This window comes from Daldinia caldariorum, assembly GCF_022478825.1.
Source record: "Daldinia caldariorum strain CBS 122874 unplaced genomic scaffold F4812scaffold_1, whole genome shotgun sequence".
NCBI classification, from domain to species: domain Eukaryota; kingdom Fungi; phylum Ascomycota; class Sordariomycetes; order Xylariales; family Hypoxylaceae; genus Daldinia; species Daldinia caldariorum.
In genome coordinates this window covers 2,695,103-2,715,478 of record NW_025953037.1, presented here as the reverse complement: position 1 = coordinate 2,715,478, position 20,376 = coordinate 2,695,103, and the positions used below count along the sequence as shown (strand labels likewise).

The 20,376-nt window shown below is 49.5% G+C and overlaps 5 protein-coding genes and 1 non-coding gene across 6 annotated transcripts; 3 read left to right on the top strand and 3 right to left on the bottom strand.

The window, feature by feature from the left end:
* Positions 1-37: 37 nt before the first annotated feature.
* Positions 38-2,564, bottom strand: F4812DRAFT_464892 (MFS general substrate transporter). The gene is made up of 4 exons (XM_047938385.1): positions 1,722-2,564; positions 1,021-1,527; positions 796-937; positions 38-663 (listed from the first exon to the last, which is right to left on the bottom strand). Exons 1-4 carry the CDS (start codon positions 2,123-2,125, stop codon positions 265-267), a joined length of 1,452 nt encoding a protein of 483 aa, XP_047795187.1. The 5' UTR covers positions 2,126-2,564; the 3' UTR covers positions 38-264.
* On the bottom strand, positions 2,257-5,307 carry F4812DRAFT_410669 (MFS general substrate transporter). Its single transcript, XM_047932546.1, has 8 exons — positions 5,045-5,307; positions 4,571-4,990; positions 4,464-4,504; positions 4,310-4,407; positions 3,911-4,251; positions 3,235-3,842; positions 2,798-3,154; positions 2,257-2,592 (listed from the first exon to the last, which is right to left on the bottom strand). Exons 2-7 carry the CDS (start codon positions 4,802-4,804, stop codon positions 2,911-2,913), a joined length of 1,566 nt encoding a protein of 521 aa, XP_047795186.1. The 5' UTR covers positions 4,805-4,990; positions 5,045-5,307; the 3' UTR covers positions 2,257-2,592; positions 2,798-2,910.
* A 16-nt stretch (positions 5,308-5,323) lies between these two features.
* F4812DRAFT_410659 (amidase) lies at positions 5,324-7,897 on the top strand. Its single transcript, XM_047932545.1, has 3 exons — positions 5,324-6,971; positions 7,045-7,150; positions 7,218-7,897. Exons 1-3 carry the CDS (start codon positions 5,553-5,555, stop codon positions 7,436-7,438), a joined length of 1,746 nt encoding a protein of 581 aa, XP_047795185.1. The 5' UTR covers positions 5,324-5,552; the 3' UTR covers positions 7,439-7,897.
* F4812DRAFT_t9 lies at positions 7,458-7,548 on the top strand. Its single transcript has one exon. It is a non-coding gene; the product is annotated as a tRNA-Tyr (tRNA).
* Positions 7,898-11,173: 3,276 nt separating the features above from the next.
* F4812DRAFT_30073 (cytochrome P450) lies at positions 11,174-13,449 on the top strand. The gene is made up of 4 exons (XM_047931220.1): positions 11,174-11,913; positions 11,976-12,338; positions 12,394-13,242; positions 13,310-13,449. Exons 1-4 carry the CDS (start codon positions 11,599-11,601, stop codon positions 13,439-13,441), a joined length of 1,659 nt encoding a protein of 552 aa, XP_047795184.1. The 5' UTR covers positions 11,174-11,598; the 3' UTR covers positions 13,442-13,449.
* Positions 13,450-15,177: 1,728 nt separating this feature from the next.
* Positions 15,178-19,391, bottom strand: F4812DRAFT_410652 (uncharacterized protein). Its single transcript, XM_047932544.1, has 2 exons — positions 19,019-19,391; positions 15,178-18,797 (listed from the first exon to the last, which is right to left on the bottom strand). Exon 2 carries the CDS (start codon positions 18,686-18,688, stop codon positions 15,248-15,250), a length of 3,441 nt encoding a protein of 1,146 aa, XP_047795183.1. The 5' UTR covers positions 18,689-18,797; positions 19,019-19,391; the 3' UTR covers positions 15,178-15,247.
* Between the last annotated feature and the right edge of the window lie 985 nt (positions 19,392-20,376).

Genomic DNA, 20,376 nt, shown 5'->3' with positions numbered 1-20,376 from the left:
GTTGAGCGATTTACTTTGGGGGGGTAGTAGTGGAGGGGGCAGCTATTCAAAAATCCAAGAGACGAGTCCCGGTAAGAATATATATGATTCGGAAATAGTGGACGGACTGGACTATATAAATGTTGGCGAAGACTGATTCCTGTTTGACATACTACGTCACCGAGCCATCAAGGTACTCGTTCCTATTACCGTCTTATATCATTGAAGCGCTTACGTCCTCGGGCCATCAACTTACCTAACCCAACGACCATCTACTTTAGATATTCAAGACACCGTTTCCTCATCCCTCCGAGCTCTCAATCTTTCAGCTCTTTCCCTCTCCCTCTCCTTATTCTTAAAGAAAGCCAACAACCCCAAGTCGTATACGATCTTGACGCCTCCCGACGCGACAAACGTGACCCAGAACAAGCCCCGGTCGACCAGGATGCCCGTGAGCAGCGGGCCGAGGCTCTGGGCCGTGGTCCGGACCACGTTCACGGTGCCCATGACCGCGGTGCGCTCCGCGGGCAGGACGGCGGCGGCGAGGAAGGCGGAGCGGGGCCCGGTGTCCATGGACTGCGTGCTCGCGTTCAGGACCAGGAAGATGAGCGCGAGGCGCGGGGAGCGGGGCACGCCGAGCAGGGCGCGGAAGATTTGCGAGGGGAGGTGTGTGAATATCATGGTCTGGGAAGAGCGTTAGCAATGGTTGATAGGTTACCTAGGTTAGGATACCTTAGGTTAGGTAGGGACATATAATGAATGTAGTGCGTGATCGAACCACAAGTAGGTAGGTAAAATAAGGGGGGGAGGACATACGTTGACGTTGCCGAACCGTTTAGCTAGTGAAGAGGCGACTAGCATAGAAGCGCCTGCGATGATCTGCGTGGCGAAGAATATCGAACCTAGCTCCCCTTCTTCGATGTCGAATTGCGACTTGAAGTAGTATGTAATCCAGGATCTGATGGCGTTTAGCATCTAGAATAGGTAACTACGGCGCGCAATGCGTTAGGTTGGGATTAGGTCTGGCGAGGAGGTACTTACAACGGCGCGAGCCCAGAACCAAACGAGTCCAGCGCGAAAAGGAAACACAGCGTCATCACGACGGGCATGCTCTCCTTGCTTATGTCCGGGAGCAGCGCTCGGAACCCCCGTTTCGGGGGCTCGTTGACTAGCTCCGTCGCCTCATTCTCCAGCAACGGCCTCGCCTCTCCCTCTCGAGTGGTGCGGTCCTGAGCCGTGCTCTTCTTCTTCTTGTTCTTGTCCTTGTTCTCCGATTCTACCGCACGACTCAGCAGCATCGTCAGGCCCAGCTTCACCAAGCCCAAAAGCGCGTACCCGACGTAGATCGCGCGGTACGCGCGGACGGACCCCCACCCGAGCGTCCCCGTCAGGTGCTGCAGGACCCAGCCGCACGCCATGCAGCCGCACGCGGCGCCCGCGAGGCCCACCAGGCTGTACCACGCGTAGACGTCGCTGCGCTTGCGGGCGTCCGTGAGCTGCGCTACGATGCTCTCTTCGATGGCGCGGAAGGGCCCGATTTCGTTGCCGCTGGATTTTGCATTGTATTAGCACTTGTGACCTCCTAGTGTCTACCTACCTGTCTGCCTGCCTACCTAAGGTTAGGTAGGTAGTCTATTGATTAACCTTATAGGTTATGTAGAGGTAGGTATATTGGGACGGGAGGAAAGGGGGGGAAGAGGGAGGAAGAATTCAGGTAAGGTAGTCTAGTCAAGTGCCCTTACCTCGGACTTATAACGCCCACGACCGCGGCGGCGAGCAGAACCCAGAACTGCCCGGACAGCGCGAACGCGAGGCCGCTCGCGGTCACGAGGGCGGCGCCGAGGGCGAGGACCGCGCGGCGGCCCAGCGCGTCGGCGAACAGCGTCAGCGCGAAGCTGAGGCACACGTCGCCGGCGAGGGTGAGCGTCATGAACAGGCCGATGTCGGTCTTGGGGACCGCGAGGGCCGACAGGTACGCGACCAGGACCAGCGTGGAGAGCCCGTACGCGAACATGCGCGCGAAGCGCTGCAGACACAGCAGTTTGACGTCGAAGGGGGCGGAGGACAAGGATAGGAGCCCGGTTTCCTCGACGACGCGGTGGAGGATGCCGGGTGGCCTACGCGGAGGAGGTGGTGGAGATGACATGGTGCCTGGCCTGAGTAGAGGTATTTGGCGCTTGGGAAAGGAAGGCTTGTATTCAAGTCAAATCAGGTATAAAAGTGTTTTTGGGGAGGGGTGAAGTGTGGTATAGGACTTTTATAATAGAGAGGCGAGCTATAATAGCGCCTCGCTGGGTTACGTAGGTGGGTAGATATCCGACGCTACGAGACGCCTCGGAGATAACATCGGCAGAGGGGTTTATCAGGCCTCGACGATTTAGATAGTTGTATTTTCAACATGTTGTTAACTACATTAGGTACTTAATGTACGGCCTTATATAAAAGCCCAGGCATCAATGTTCAAAGCTCTAGGGCCTTACAATTGATGTAGCATTGGTAAATGTGCTACTCTAGATACATGAGTGAAGCTACTGAGCGTATATAGGATAGAGGTTGCCGTCGGAGTTCGTGGTGGAGCTGGTCTCCTTGCAATTGACGAATCAACGATGATCACTTGATATGTGTTAGTGGTCTGATGGAGGAAGGTATATATATCCTCACCGCCTCACTACGGGCTGTGACGAACATAGCAGAACTGAACATGTAACTATTAAAAGAATATAACTTAGGTATCATGCTCCCCTGATGTGCGACTTAGACCGTGCTCTTTACCTCAATTCAGGACTTCTAGACATTAGAAGACAATCATTATACTCACAACTAGTTAGGCAATATTTAATATATTTCCTCCATGGCAAGATAACTACCTGGCTTGGGACATGTCTATTCCCAACTGGCTCTACAGTACTTGTAATAACCTTCGTGATATCTTCAAAGCTTATATCGAAAATGCTTATTCTCTTTATCGGTGAGGTCCTCAAACCCTTCTAGTAACTCCTCTTCCGTTACCTCAGCATGACGAGCCAGTCTGTCCCGCCCCTTATTTTCGAGCCAGCACCACAGAACGTATACTCCTTGGAGGAATGTGACGGCGCAGAAAGTAGCAAGGAGACCTTTAATTGCGGTCGGGTACCTGGGTACCTCTTGCGCTAAGAACAGATGAGGGCCGATAATACTACATTTGTTGACATTAGCGACTCGTTTCCTTCGAGTCTTCATTTTTCTTTTTTTTTTCCCTTTTTTAAAAAAACTTACTTTCCAATGACGAAACAGACGAAGTAAATCCCGATCACGGTACTCCTCTTCGTATGTCCGGCTACGTTGAGACCGGGAACTGTCCAATTCAAGACAATAGGGGATCCAACGAAATTTAGTAGCCAGCACATAGCGACAAGCGCGTACCGGTGCTCGATATTGATGGTTAAAATACCCGCAAGTCCGGCTATGCAAGGTAGACAGCCAAGGATGATAGCTCCGCCTACCATGTTCGGGAGCTGTGAAAACAATCCCAGCAGAATACAAGCTATAACTTGGACAGCGCCTCCTGGCATCTGTAGTAGGGAGGTCCTAAGGGCGTCGAAATTGAAACCCTTGATGATGGCTGACATGAAGGTCGTTACGGCGCCGTTACAAATCCCAAGTCCTATGCCAATTAGCCACATCACGTAGCATTTCCCATCTAACAATGCCTCCTTGACTTGATAAGGTCGAAATGTCGCGTCTTTGAGGCCAATCTGGTTGTCGGACACGCGCCAGACAGCAACAGTACGTTCGTATTCCGTCAACATCTTTGCATTATGCGGTCCGTCGGGGAGGTAAAGCAAGATTACGAAGCCCCAAACGAATGTAAGAGCACCGACTATCTAAAGCTCTTTTTGATTAGTGCCTAGGTACCTAAGGTACCGCAAGAAGGGCGTGTGGGAGTTCTCACTAAGAATATCAACTTCCACTGCGCTATCGCCAAGCCCTCAGCCATCCCTGAAGCGTAGGCGAGGAGAGCTCCTAGAATGTTCGATACGCCATTCGTACACAGCCAAATGGAGCTTCTCAAGGACTGCTCTTGACGAGTCCATAGCATCGAAGTAAGAATCACCCACGCAGGGGAGATGCAGCCCTCAAGCATGCCCAGGAAGAATCGGACGGCAAAGAAGCCGCTAAAATTGAAGACTGCGGCTTGCAGCATGCAGACAGCTCCCCAGACGAACAGCATGCCGCCGACTAGTTTTCCGATGGCGACGCGTTGCAGCAATAAGTTCCACGGCCACGCTCCACCTTTATACATGATGTTAGCTCCCATTCATCTATTACGTTCAGGCGAGCATTCACGTACAGAACCAACCAAAGTATGCGGCTGATGCAACCCAGGAGTAGTCGTTACCCGTCATATTCGTGTCTTCTTGTAAGCCATATGCGTTCGAGTAGTTGAGGCTATGGTCGGGTCGTTAGCGGAAGCAGCGTTGAAATCGTGTTAGTGCCAAACTTACGTCTGCTTATCGAGAAATGACAGCATGTACGTGATCATCATCTTCACCCCGGAATTTGTGTTAGAAGCAAATATGGTAGGGTACATCGATCGGTATTGTCATCGTACCATCGGAAGGACCAGAAGATCCAACTTCCACCTGACTTTGATAGCATCTGCTTCCAGTTGCGCGCGGTCATATTGCAACGACTGTTGCAGCATGTCCCTACCCAGCTCATTGAGGTCATTTCTTCGACGGATCAGGTCTTGTAGTTTACTCTTCTTCGGCAATACGAGGCCAACTCCACGTTCTGTATCAGATGCCACGCTCTCGACGCCCGGGATGTCTTTCTTCTCCGACATTATTTTCAATTGTCTGCGTACCTACCTAACCTAGCATAGGAGGCACCTAAGGTAAGGATGGACGTTTAGAAATAAAAGACAATTATTGAAATCAAAGTATAGAAAGGGGCACGTTAAATACTTCTTCGCTCTATACTAGCCATGCTTGGCTGAGATAGTTGTGATGTTTACCCCGACTCGCAGTACCTTGGATGCTGATAAGATTCTTGCCGTATATTCATTGGGGTAGGTATAACTTACACCGCGCTCTTACAACCACGACTTTTCATCTAGATTGTTTATCAAGATAGGAATGCCAAAACCAGACTATGTCCAATATGGTATTCCGTACTTGGCTTGGCTGCCTGCAATTATCTACCCAGGTACGAAGTACGCTCTCAATTCGCAGGTTAAAGCGACAGATGAGTACGACAAGACTGATTACCAGATAGGCCATCCCCGACGCCAAGAGATATGATTATCTTGCGTTGCATGTAACAAGGGGATAGGACTAGGTATATCAGATTACACGTGAGGAGTCCCTAGTATAGCTCCCCTTATCTCCAACTACTCCGATCTAATGCAGTTAAGTTTATACCTAGACGTGAATCCCCCCACTCTTCGGAGCTATATCGCGGCATGGCGTTCTTAAGGCTTGCACGAAACCTCTTCATGAGAGGGGCCATCAATATCATGAGCAAGCATCCTTCCGCTTGAATGCTCTCCGTTAAGAAAAATGCTCAGTATTGGATAAGAGAGAAATTTGAAGATGGGCAGTAACGAAGGACCAATAGCCGGGAAGTCCTGGCAGGAATTGCAGGCGGCGAAATGGGCTGAGCGGGACTCGAGAATACCGACGGAATGGAAATTGAAACCGGAAGACATTCCGCCAGAAGATACGGTCGACCTTCGTCCATTCGTCAATTCGTACGATATATTGACTCCGGCCGAGCTAGCAATTACCAGCGAGAATTACGATGCCACGTCTCTCGCAGCCGCCATCGCCTCGGGCAAGTTCACAGCCGTAGAAGTCGTGACGGCATTTTGCAAACGTGCCGCCATAGGACATCAGCTGTGCAACATGCTAACGGAGATCATGTTTGCGGACGCAATAGAAAGAGCCAAAGAGCTAGACAGCATCTTCAAGAGCACGGGGAAGGTTGTCGGGCCCCTGCACGGGGTTCCGATGACGTTCAAGGAATGCTTCCATTTCAAGGGGTACGACTCGACGAACGGGTACATGTCCCGGGTCTTCCAGCCGGCCGACCGCACGTCGCCGCTGCCGGAGCTCCTGCAGGCTGCCGGGGCGGTCATTATCTCAAAGACGAATGTGCCGCAGACCATGCTCGTCGCGGAAAGCGATAACAATGTCTTCGGCCGCACCAAGAACCCCGTGAACTCCCGCCTCACGTGCGGCGGGAGCAGCGGCGGCGAAGGCGCGAGCCAGGCCTTCCGCTGCAGCGCGCTCGGCGTCGGCACCGACGTCGGCGGGTCGGTGCGGATACCGGCCGCGTGCAACGGCGTCTACGCGTACAAGCCGAGCTTCGGCGTCGTCCCCATGATCGGGTATTCGCTCTCCGGCTGGGCGGGCTCCAACACCGGGATCCCGCCCGTGACCGGCCCCTTGGGCCATTCCGTGCGCGACCTCGAGCTGTTTACCCGCGTCGTCAGGCACGCGAAGCCCTGGTCCTTCGATCCCGCTGTCATACCGGGCATCGTGGAGCTTGGCGCCGCGGCGCCCCGGAAACCCGTCGTCGGCGTTCTCCACGCGTCGGGACTCACGCCGCATCCGCCGGTCCGCCGAGCGCTGCGCGAAGCGGCGGCCTCGCTCGCGGCGGCCGGGTTCGAGACGCGGGACTTCCACCCGCCGGATTTCCGCGGCATCCGGGAGATCTCGGAGCAGCTGTTCACGCTGGACGGGCTCTCGTACGCGCGGCGGGAATTCGCGCGGTCGGGCGAGCCGGCGGTGTCCAGCGTCGAGAAGATCGGGTTCCTGGGCCTCCCCCGCAAGACGCAGGAGGAGGGGTGGCGGTGGAACGCGAAGAAGCTGGGGGTCCAGAGGCAGATGCTGGACGAGTGGCAGAGGGTGGGCTGCGACGTCGTGCTTGCTCCCGCGGGTCCGCATACGGCGGTGCTGCCGGGGGATTGGACGAGCGATATTTATACTGTGGCGTGGAATGTGGTTGATGTAAGTTAAGTCCTTTGGGAGCTACGAATTATGTGGTGATAGATATTGGTGATCTGACACGGCTTCGCTCTAGTATCCTGCTGTCGTCATCCCCTTCACACACGCCGACCCGGCTCTCGACCCCGGGGACGCACAGTTCACGGCTTTGCATGAGGCCGATCAGAAGAACCAGGACATGTGTAAGTACATCTTCCACGGCGTTTATTACGGGTTGAGTTAGTACCAGACCTAGCTGACGTATTACAGATGACCCGGAGTTGTTCAAAGGCGCGCCGGTGGCGTTGCAGCTGGTTGGCTCTAGATTAGGGGATAAACAGTTGCTCAAGGACGCTGAGCTCATCGACAGCATACTGAATAGTGCTGCTTTGGCAAAGCTACATCCATCTCCTGTTGCTATCCAACTACAGGATAGTACGTTTCGTTTCTCAGACAGCAGCCTTTTCACATTTGCTCTTAAACCAAACTAAAGGACATGATTATTAACAACCCTTGGTAGTCTAGTTGGTTATGGCGTTCGGCTGTAATTGTAAAGATGATTGTTACCGAAAAGTCACCGGTTCGATTCCGGTCCGAGGGATCATTTATTTTTGTTTTTTTTTTTTTCATGTTTTCATCTTTTTGCTATGTTCGTCTGTGGTCTGTTGCAGCTTGTGTTCTGCGCTTAGGCTGTATGGAGTCATGGACTCGGTGTTTTGCAGTTTTAGAGCTTGGTTAGTAACGAGGGCTAGGGTTAGCCTTTTGTTTTAGTCTTAGCGTAACATATAGCGCCGATTCATAGCCTCGTTTTCAGCTGTGGACTTTATATAATAATAGTCTGCTTCTGTATAAAAGTCTTTGGCTACCTCCTTTAACCAGTCAGTTAGTGAACGCTCGCCCCGAAGCTTGCCGTTCATCTGCATAATACATAACCGGGGCCGATTCCGACATACTTACCTACCTTTTATTAGGTTGTGAACGGAGCAGCACTCGGGCCCTTGCATTAGGTAACAGGCTTTCATGTTTACATCCGAGTCATTGGGAAAGCGGACATGGATTTCTACGTCTAGGTAATTCCGTCAGGTGTTACGTCGGATTACTGCCGAACGTCACTCGGTGGTGCGACGGCGTTTAGATGTTAACGTCTCTTAAATTAGTATCGTAATTGACGTTCGGAGTATACTATGTAGTAGCACGAAGTAATCAAGCAAAAACTCGTATATTACACAGCACGATGCACTTTCCCGGCAGTCTCGGGACCTTACCTGATAGCTGATGGTAAGTACCTATATGAGAATAGGAGGTAGGCACATAAACGGCGACGACGGGGTACAGTTACGGGGTGTGTTCGGTAGTTGTAATGCCGGGATTGGCCTTTGAGACTCTGACCTCACGTTTACGCTGAACTACAACGGCACCCGATAGGAAAGGATTTTATCTAAGGTATACGAGAATACAGGATATTTCAAACTGGTGAGAATCTAGAGGACTCCTATTACGATGCGAGCGGGGCGTGCTTGATTACCGTGGAAGCGGATAGTACGCATATAGGTGCTGATATCGCCACAGATGATAGCTTGTCAGGGGAATGGCAACCTGAATTAATTAAGAGGGGATGCTATGAGCTATCTCCGTGTATTATGTTTGCGAAGCAGAATAGGCAGTTGATGGATGAGGCTTCTTACTTTTGAGCCGCTATCATCCCAGATTATTCCCATCATTTGACTGGATGTCAGACAGTCAATATACTTGGAAAATCATCCTTGAACATATGAGTTGGTTATTATAATAGACAGATAGGTAGGTAGCTTATTTATATTAAAAATGCTACAGGAGGCTATGGATTACTATTTGTTATAGATAATCCATGCTGAGTTGTGAACCAGTTCTACTCATAAGTTAACTTGTATATTAAGCGTAAATCTACTTCCCCTATTTAATACCACCATACTGCATAAATCATTACTTTTGTATATAACCCATTCTATTGGTTCGTCAAACTATAGTATCCTATAGTCCTTAACCTAAGTATCAGGTAAGTAGGAGGTAGTCAAATAAAGTTGATTCAAGACAACCATTTTCTTGAGATAGGTATCCGGTATCCCTTAATCAATATCACAGAGAATGTAGTGAATAACGAGGCATCTAGTACTTCCAATTTAGAATCTTTCAAATCCTGACACCATGGGTATTTTCCATGTGAGGTAGTTAAAATGGCCAGTCTCGCAAATTCGTTCACGAGCCCCCCTTAGAGTTGGTTCTAGAGCAACCACTGCATGCTGCGTAATTTGAAAAATCCTGGATACATTTATTAAAAGTAATTTTTATATTTATGTCATATTACGGGTATTGTCCCGACTCTGGAAAATAGACGCGTGTGTTGCCACCGGCAATAAATGTTTCCCGCCAGGCGTCTATCGCGCCTATTATCAATTACTGAAAAACCGCTCAATATGCCGCAGGCAACTCTTAGCTATGACTAATGGACGGTATAAAATTCGGAGTTAAGCCTACATCTTGTATGTCGCCTTGTGCGCGACCTAGCAAAATACTTCCGGAATCTTGATGAGCTGCATCCGGCGGGTAGCATGCCATGTAACGGCCACTTAAAGGGTCGCTGTAGTGTGAACGTTGCAGCTGTATTCAAAAAGCAAAGAGGTCTAAGCCGGTGTGAAGGGAGGGATATCAGGCTATAATAATGGTGAGGAAGAGGAAAATGAGATGGAAATTCCAAGGGGATGGAAACCAAGTTGATGTTACATGAATAATATGCATGTATCCTTGTAGAGAGATATGTATTATGTAGGTTAGGTACTAAGCGAAAGCTCCGTGTGGCCGGTGCGGGTTGTATGGATCAGGTAGCTCTTTACATCTGCCGAGTCGCTATTACCGTATCGTATCGTCCCCACCTCACCGAATCTGTCGATGGCTCGATTTGGTTAAATTTCGAAACTTACTACAAAATTTCCCTTCGTCATTCTAACTCGGCAGTTTCGATGATCCATTTTATTCCGCCAACCGGCAAGCGCCGTTACCTACACATCACCAATTGGACAATGCCTAGATCCCACACGCCTGGTCTGAGATGCTAGATTGACAATGCGGTTCGGAATCTAGATCCTGCTCAGCTTACAGCTGTAGCTCGTGTTAAGTACCTATCATCATGTATACTACGGACGACCATGCGCGACAATACCTAACATCTACAGAAAAAGACACAGAGACACAGACACGGACAGAGACACAGACACAGACACAACCGGGCTATGATTAGAAATCGCATTCTAAATAACCTCAAGGACAAACCTAAGCATAATACATCATGGCAACAATATAGCCCACTCAAAATATTACTATCATCTCAATAAGCTGACTTCCACTTATTGGATATGCAGAAGCTTACACTCAAATCTGACACTACTGTCGTCGCCTTCTTTGGGCTAATATGTAAGTCTTATCTGGTTCGTCATAGACGAGAGCCGCATTGCCTGCCCCGTGCGCGCGCTTACTCGCTCTTCTCGGCGTCATTCCAATGATACCTGCTACTATATTTGCCCAACCGGATACTTAGCGTATATCGGAAAATGGAAAATGGATATTGGGTGACGAAATCGGACTTAAGTTCCCATATCAGTATTAAGAGGGTAATTTATACGCCTCGGGTTTCCAAGAAAGTTCCCGAGACGGTTACCGTGTCACCAACGTCGCCCTGGTCAACCCAAACTTCGTCGGTTGATCATCGCGGATATGACCCGAAACATAACATATTCTCCGGCTTGTGCTATCGTGCTCTTGTTTGACTTCACCTACGAAACCATTGGACTATCCATCTGCCGAAATCACGTCTAATACAGCCCCAAGCGCAGGCTCGACCTATTCACGTGTCTACCTAGGTACTCACTTGGCGATCATGGGTTTCTCCTGTCGGTTTCCCCAATTCAACGCTAGACCAGGCGCTTGTCTCCCCCGCCCACCTCGTCCGCCGGCCTTGTCGACAGGCCCCCTTTTCCTTCTAGGTGGGTCAGCGGGGTCCCCAGAATCTTGGATCTCTAGTAGCCTGGCTACCTAGCTGTGAGCGGAACCTCAAGCGGGCATGGGGACAATCTCACAGGGGCCGAGAGGCGCCGAGGAGCTGGTTCAAACAATCGCAAAGCCTCGTACTGCCGTTACAAGTGTGATAGTTCATATATCATTAGGTATATCTACCTCCTAACCTAAATATTAAGTACGAGTGTACTTCTAACCCTTGAGCCCTCTCTTTCCATCATTAATTGAGCAGGCTCGCCGTAGGTATTAAGAGCATTTATCCTTCATCGAATCATCGTTGGATAACGCCGACATGCCCGTGTCATAACCGACAAATAGGATTGCATATATACCCACCTTGGCACACGTTGTCAGCAGTCCCTAATATTCGGCTTCGGCGTTTCTACTTCTCGTGTTTTCAGAGGTATAGGAGTACCCAGAGTCTCTTGTTTTGGCTGTATTTCCAGGTCGAAATCCTTCTCTATCTATTGAAAGGGCTGTCTGAAGGTTTCAACAACCTATAGGCTCCTACAGATCTCCCACCATATCAGGGAGTGGAAGTCTGTTATTAACCATTCCGTTTCGACTCAGCTTATCTTATAAGAGCAGATGAACCAGCGGGGCAATGTTGGGACTAGAGAATTCCATGATTGGGAGCTTCATAGCTCACTTTTGGCTACCTCTAATTGTATCAGCAGTTCTCATACGGCTGGTTAGGAATCGGTACCACAATGGCTTGAACAAGTACCCCGGCCCCTTTCTGGCTTCGCTGACAGATCTGTGGCGATTTTGGGATGTTTATGGACAACGACCTGACATAACACATCGAAAGTTACACGCAAAGTATGGCGATGTGGTACGTCTAGGACCTAATTCTCTGTCCATTGCGGACCCGAAGGCCCTCAAGACAATATATGGCCTCAATAAGGGATTTGTCAAGGTACGAACTGCTTATACGACTTCCTATAGGGGACGGGGACATTGATCTTGATACTCTATTAGTCCGATTTTTATGTCGTCCAGCAATCAGTAGTCAAGGGGAATTCCCTCGCCTCGCTATTTAGCACGACGGATAACAGCTTCCACGCCCAATTTAGACGATGCGTCAATTCAGCCTTTGCTATGTCTGCGTTGGTACAGTACGAGCCTTTTGTTGATAATACGACCAAGCTGTTCCTCAAGCAAACGGAGCGCCTCTTTGCAGGTAACCCGGAAGGATGCGATTTTACACGATGGTTACAGTTCTACGCCTTCGATGTTATTGGCGAGATTACTTATAGTAAGCGCCACGGGTTTGTTGAGAAAAACGAGGATATCGACGGTATAGTTGATTATTTGGGGAGTTTATTCCTCTATGTTGCGCCGGTAAGTTGAAACTTGAGCTGAAATGCCACGAAATAATACTGACACCATTAATAAGATTGGCCAGATCCCGTGGCTCGATCGCGTTTTTCTTAAAAATCCCATCTACCTGAAATTGTCCCAATGGGGGTTCATTGATGCTACTTTCCCCGTTGCGCGGTTCGCCCGCGCTCGTATGGCCGAGCGTCTTGGACCTAATCTTTCAGGTGACCCTTCCAAGCCTCTTCTTCCAGTTTCTACCGAAGGAAAAGCAGAACCCAAGTCGCCTGATCTGCTTTCCAAGTTTTTCGCTGCACACGATGCCCGACCAGATTTCATGAACGATACTTTGGTACAGACCATGGCTGTGTCTATGGCATTCGCTGGCTCTGAAACGACCGCCATATCGCTAGCCAGCGTCTTTTACTATCTGCTACGAAACCCATCTGCGCTCTCGAAGCTACGAAAGGAGCTCGACGATGCAGCTTTGTCGGGTGTCTTTAGCGATTACGAAACAGGTCTCGTGACATGGACTGAGAGCCAGAAGCTACCGTATCTCGATGCTTGCATTAAAGAGGCGTTCCGGTTACATCCAGCAGCTGGCTTGCCGCTCGAGCGCATTGTTCCTGAGCCTGGTGTTGAGATTGCAGGTCATTATGTCAAGGGTGGGACGATTGTTGGTTGCTCCGCGTGGATCATACATCGCCGCCCGGAGATCTGGGGCGAGGATGTCGACACATTCCGACCAGAACGATGGCTAGTAGATGAGAAACTTACAGGTGCTAAGAAAGAAGAGCAGGAACGTCGCATACGTGAGATGAATGGCATGATGTTCCAATTCGGCATGGGCGCTCGTACATGTATTGGGAAGAACATTAGCTTGCTGGAGATCTACAAGGTCGTCCCGAGCTTGCTCCGGCGGTTCGACGTAAGTCTCTGCTCCTTATATTCTTTGATCAAATTGATGGACAAGGTCGGTTCTAACCCATCTCCAGATCCAATTCAAAGACCCCAATCAAGAGTGGAAGCTGGTGAATGCGTGGTTCGTCAAGCAGCAGAATTTCCATGCTATGTTCGAAGTGCGAGATTTGGTAAAGCCACCGAAGGAGAAACACGCCATATCGTAGGGAGGGTTACCTACCATTAGGTAAAGTAATGGCTCGAGTTGAAAAGGACATAATGAATGCTTTGCATATAATTCTTTTCGGAGTACCTAAGGTAGTAGGTACCTGGGTACCTAGGTTCGCTGATAAGCGTAATAGATCTGCTTCCTATTTGTTGCCACGATAGGCTTTGAAGATCCCTCATCAAAGGCTGAAATTCAGGGACTAGCATGGAGTTGATACGATGCTTCTAATGCGTAGGATAGTTGTGTTGTACAGTACGATTTTGATATTTGGAATGGTTCTACTTATGCGGAGCTGTTTTGATGCGTAGAGTGGTTTTCACAAACCTCATTAAACCTGGTGCGTTAGGTAAGATGGCTAGCCGATCGTGAACATCAGGTCAGGCATGAAAACTCGGCAGACGAAAGCCAAAGCCCATCACAGATAGTATGGTTAAATGAAAAAAGAAGGGGGTATCGTCCATTTCAACTACATAGACAGCCTGAGACCATTACAGTAGATATCCACATAAGGTAGTCCTCAGGGAGAGAGGGAGAGAAAGAGAGGCAAAGCAAAACAATGTTCATTAGTAAAGAAAAAAAAAGGGGGGCAGGGGTAGAAGGGAGGTCAGAAAAGTATCATCCTTCAGCATTACCTCTTAGCAGCTAGTTGGGTGTGTGTGTTCTCGCACAACTTTCCTATTTCTTCTCATACACATTCCCATCCATCCCATCCATCCACTCATCCACCTCATCTATCCATGCTATGCTCATTTCGCGTTCCTTCTCATCCCGGACGCGACGACTCAAGACAAAAAAAGAAAAAAAAAAAAAGAAAAAGGTCGCGCCCTTGCCTTCCTCCTCCACCCCTTAAGGTATCTGCAATCGGGTTTCTCTCTCCTCCTAAGAAAAAAATATTTCATTACAAAGCGTTTCAGTTCCTGAATAGTAAGAAGTAGAAATGAAAATTCTCGATTAACGATAAGCGTTAGTTAGGGGCTCAGTAGGTAGTAGCCCCATTAGCCGTAAGACTTGAGCGAGAAGATAGGATAGGTCTGGATTGGATGGTGTATCCAACGTAGAAGATTGGTGTTGAGAAGTCGTGACCGAAATAAACTCATAAGAGGAGGGCGAGTCATGCTGAGTGGTCATGCCGAGGGGTCTTTATCATAAAGCATGGTATGAACGAGGTGCTGTAGACGAAAAGGAGGAATTTCCTTCTCGTCACAGCCGACTTTATCGTTCAGTTCCCACTTATGACTTCTGAGGAATATCCGTCATGGACTTGAGCATGCTGTGTGTCCATCTCTGATTAGCCTGCCGGCCAAAGAATCGACAACTTCACAAATCGTAATAAATAATATTTTTCAAGACATGAAATTAGACATTAAACATCTACATACCGTAGATTCCGGTCCCCCATTTCATCACTCATGGACTTTAAGCCCTTGATGGATAAATTAACTTGTGCTAGCTGTTATTAAAGCATGAGTCAGCCACGATTCTTCATGATGGCTTGAAAGAAATTAGTGTAATTGAACGTAGATGCAGATGTAGATGTAGATGCAAGTGGAGATGTTGCGGTTGGCAAGCAAGAATTTGCATGGGGGGTACTGCGCACCGCACTCATCGCAGTCGATGAATGGTCAGGCTCCTCACCTGCGGGAGCCTCCGAGTCGTTAGCACCTTGGTTATCTTGTTTCTTGTCAGCATCATTGTCGCCCGCGAATCTACTTGCTGACAGACCCTTCTTTACTGGCGTTTGCGCCGCCGCCTTAGCCTGGTGTTCAGGTCAGCATATTATATTATAGATTACTACTAATCGAGTTTAATTGGGCTTTCGTACCAGTGCCTCGGCAATTTCTGCGTCCTTGACCTTCAGCTGAGCCTCCATCTCTGCAAATCTAGACTTGATATCGGATGCTTCCTTCTCAATGGCCGCCCTCTTCTTCTGCTCTTCCTCCGCTATAGTAGACAGATTCTCGTACATATCCTTGTAGTCGGCTTCCTGGTTCCTCAGCTTAGCCTCGGCATCGTTCTTGTGCGCCTCCAAATTCTTCTTCGCAATGAGGGCGTCCTGCTTAGCTATCTCTAACTGCTCCTTCAAGGATTCAAACTCGGACTTCGTTGCGATATGCTCCTTATGTAGTGAATCGAAATCACCTGCGGACTTCGCAGAAACCTCCTTAATGGCGGCTAATTCTTGTGCGTGAGATTTCTTAAGCTCTGCGATCTCTGCCTTCAGCGCGTCTACGGCAGAGGTGTCGGGCCTCTGGTTCTTCAAGGCGTCAAGCTCAGCCATAAGTTCTACATTGTTCATCTTAGCCTCTGCAAGTTGTTGGTGCAGATATTCCGACTCTTCTTGAATCTTGACCAGCTCAATGTTCTTAGTCTTGACATCAATCAATTCGTTTTCTAAGGTTGTAGATTGCTCTTGAGCCTTGGCCAAAGCTTCCTTTGCCGCAATTAATGCTGCCTCGTGTTCGTTGGCGACATCTAGATTCTTGGTTGCCTCGGACGTGGCGGCAGAGAGCTTGCTTTCATGCTCCCGCTTCAACTCCTCGATCAACTGGGCGTGCTTCGCTTCAAGAGCCTCGACAGCCTCCTTGTGCGAACCTGACGCGTTGTTCTTTGCAGCTTCCACAGCCTCAGATTGCATTGTTATCAACTTTTCGATCTCGGCAGAGTGAGCATCCTCGGTTTCCTTCTTGAAAGCCTCGAGGGCAGCAGCATGGCTAGCCTTAGCTTTCTCCAGTTCGGCCTGCGACTCTTCAACTGCTGTCTTGAGAGCTTCTAATTGGGTCAAGTAGGCACTTCCATCAGCCTCCTTGGTAGCTAGCTCTTGAGCATGGGCAGTTTTAGCTTTGTCGAGCTCAGCATGCGCGGCTTCGAGAGCCGCCTTCAATGCTTCCAACTGGGTGCTGCTGTCGGCCTCCTTCTCGGCAAGCGCTTGTGCGTGGCTGGCCTTGGCTTTCTCCAGCTCGGCGTGCGCCTCCTCGACAGCAGTTTTCAAAGCTTCGAGTTGCGCTATCTGTGCGCTACCATCGGCATCCTTGGTAGAAAGCTCTTGGGCATGAGCAGCTTTCAAGTCGGCAATCGCTGCTTCCGCATCTTGCTTCTGAGCATTGAGGGTCTCGAGATGGGCGGCTTTAATAGCCTCTAATTCCCTTGCGAGAGCAGCTTCGCTCTCGGTCTTCAAGATCTCGATTTCCTTCGCGTGGCTAGCCTTCAGTGACTCTAACTCGGCTATTTGCGCTTCCTTGTCAGCCGATACACCGCTCTTAGCATCTTCTAAGGCCATTGCATGACTGGCTTGCAACGCGTCAAGCGCCTTTTGGTGCTCCTCTTCCTTGGCGGAAAGGGCCGCAACAGCAGCCTCACGCTCAGCCTTTGCAGCCTGTAACTCTTCCGTGTGTTTCTGGACCGCCGTTGAATGTGTGTCGTTAAGCTCGTCAAATTTAGCCTTCAATTCGTTATGTTCTTCTTCAAGGACGTGGAACTTGCGCTTGAAGAAGGCATCGCCCTTGAGGCTCTCGATTTCTGTCTCGTAGTCCTGGGATACTTGTTTCAGCTGGGCTTCATGTGTCTCTTCTGAGACTTTGTGCTCTTGCTTCAACTTCTCGTATCTCTCTTCGGCCTCCTTGATCTGAGTAGCCAAATCAGTATTGGACGACGCTGCCGCCTTTGCCTGACCTAACTCCTCCTGTAAGCTGGCAAACTCTTCTTTGACCTTGTTTAGCTCTTCCTTTGCAGCTTCTGCGGCAGCGAGGGATTCCTCAAGCTTCGCTTTAACTTCCTGTAGCTCCGCCTGCGAAGCAGCCAAGGCAGCTTTGTCTTGCTCGGCAGCAGCCTTCAATTCTGCAAGCTCGCTCTCCAATGCAGAAATCTTAGAAGCACTCTCGGCGCCGACGCTTTCGGTCGAAGAGGTCAGTTCATCAATCTTCTTCTGCAATGCTTCATTGGCAGCCTTCAGTTCCTGCAGCGCCTTCTCGTACTCGCTAGATGAGGTTTTGGTCTGGTCCAGCTCAGTCGCATGCGAAGTCTTCAGAGCTTCAACAACAGCTTGATGTTGTTCATCTAATGATTTGCGAAGACTTTCCAATTCAGCAGCATGCTCTTCGGCCACCTTGGCCAAAGCAGATTCGCTATCCTTGACACCAGTATCCTTGTCGAGCTGGAGGGATTCGAGTTTACTCTGCAGGCTGATGATTTCGGTGTCCTTGGCCTCCTGGGAGCTAGATAGTTCGGCCAGCTTCGTCCTGTGGGCTTCGAGCTGCTCCTCAGCGGCCTTGAGCTTTTCGACAGCTTCCGAGATCTGGGTGCTCAGAGCTTCCTTCTCCGAGGCATGGGTGGACTTCAAGGTTTCCAAGAGTTCTTCATGTCCTTGGTGCACGTCATCTTTGGCGCCCTGGACGCCGTTTGCCTCGGCCTTGATCTTTTCCTCGAGTTCGGCGACCTTGGCCTCAGAAGAAGTAACCTGTTCCTTTAAGGATTCTACCTCCGACTCCTTTTCGGCAAGCTTCGCCTTTAAGTCGTCAATATCCTTAGCTGCAGTCGCAGAAATGGGCGACGCAAGAGATGGGCGGGCTGCATGTCTTGCGGCTCCAGCAGAAGTAGCTGGAGAACCTGTGACACTGGATAGCCGCTTCCTTGCGTCGGCCACAGCACCAGTAGTTCCAGGTCTGGTAGCCGTAGACGTCCGTGTCGACAAACCCCCCGTGCCAGTTGTAGACGACGCGGGTTTCGCGAGAGTGCCAGTTCTTGGAGCTGTAGTGCTACTAGCCGTAGAGGGCTTCCTTGCGGTGGTTGTAGTGGAAATACTCGACCTAACACTTGACTTTCCCGGGGACGTCACGCTTGGCGCCGTTGAGGTTCGACGCGCCGCCGCCGATGTCATAGTAGATCGTTTCCTCTCATCCTCCGAGACAGAAAGCTGGGGTCTGTGAGTCGCAGTAGTGCTTACTGACGGCTTCTTGACAGTAGTTCCGACAGGTGGGCGAGTCGGGGGCTTTGTCAGACCGCCACTTGCACGGGCCGTCGAAGTTGAAGTCTTCGAAGCGGTGCTGGCTGCGGTGCCTGGACGACGAACACCGGACGCGCCAGCAGCTGGTCGCTTCACAGCCATGCCTTCGGGTTTGGATTCACTGCTAGACTTAACCGAAGACTTGGGAGACTCAGTTGCGCCTGTGCCAGTGGTGCCGGCAGTCTCCTCGCCTGAGAGGGCCGACTCGTCGTGTTGGACGACCTCGAATCCTTCGGCGTCAGACATGATTTCGGTGTTTACGAGAATAGAAAGCTTTATTATCGGATACACGTAATCGGTCGCGTGTCAAACGTTTCTAGGTCGTAAAAATCAAGAGCGCTACTAATACAACTTTCTATGAGCCTGAAGCGTTAATAATTGAAGGTGTCCAAACATGAGCGGTGGCTATAGAAGTGAAATATGAGCGAGCGACAATTGAGATGTATAAAACTTTAGATTCGCATCGATCGAAAAGATCAATTAAGACTTCGAATAGCTATAATTCGCAACGTCGACACGTCATAAAAAGGGGGGGTTCGAGCGTTTGATGGTGGGTTGAAACGGGTATTGACTGACCTGTCGTCTTACGAACTCCTATTTTTGTTTTCCCCTTGCTCTTCTTAAGAACTTGATATCGAATTAGCGCCCGTGGGATATTAACCAGTGAGGTATAATACAACCAAGTATTGTACTTCTGACTGGTGTTAAGAGGGTTGGCAATAGAGAATTAAGAAGTCAAGAGTAAAAAAGAATAATGACCAAGAAAGAAAAAAAAATAAAAGAACGCGTATTCTTCTTTCGCGACGTGAATGGCTTTTTTTTTCTTCTCGCTTCTTCGCGACGCCCTTTTTTTCAGAAAGATACGAAAGTGTCGAATGGGGAGTGGGAAAAGGTAGAAAAGAGAATGGCTTCTCCAAGATTCTGCTCCAACGACCAAGACCGCCAAAAGACGACCGACTTCCTCACTGGCTTAGAGCCTGTCAGGTAAACGACTAGATAATCACAGGGGTCTAAACAGGGGCTTTACAGGGGTTAACACCTAGATAGTAATTGAGCAATAAGAGCACTTGCAGACTTGCAGCTGCCCAGGTGATAAATGGTCCGTGCTTCGTGCCGGCTAGCCCCACCTACCAATTCCACTAATAGCGACCGATAATGAAACCAAATGGCTGGTACCTCTTAGCCGGCATTTAAATACCTCCCCTATCGAAGGACTAAACAGAGCTTTAATTTACCTGTTACAACCAAAGAAAATTACAACTGAGCAAACTCTTCTCGGGCGCATCGTCATCACCTTACCTCTCGAAACATGGTGATATAACACACTCCTCATCTTTCTCTATTTCGTAACATCATGATGTCGCTTTTTTGCAACGTCGTCTCGGGTTCGGCTACGTAATTGATAAGACAAAGCAGTCCAATGATAAGGGACCTAAGATGTGCAGCATGTGATATGAATTGGCTTCCATGTCTGTCCAGGCTGCCAGGTGGCTTGTCTTAGGTTCTCGTTTCGGTGGATCTACCGATTACCCGCATGTACATACATAACTGTACATATACTATACAGGTACCTCTTACCTAAGAGACTGGTACCTAAGGTACAATACCTTATACCTTAGGTAATGTGCTGTGCTCGCTTTAGCGAAAAAAGACAAATACACTTTCCGACTATTACCAACGAGAAGAAAGTGCAAAATACCTCCTCCAGCTCTCTCTAATGGACGACCGCTAATCTAACCGCTGGGCCTCAACTGGTTCTATAACTGGCTCTGTCTGCAGGCACCACTTGTGCCAAGCTTGCGGATTGAGGCCGGGAATTGACCAACTAATGCCGGCCGCGCCCCCGTCGATAACCCGAACACATGCAGACCGCATATGCGCAATATATAATAACTGGGTAATACTAGCCTCTCATTTGACATAAATAGCTGGGC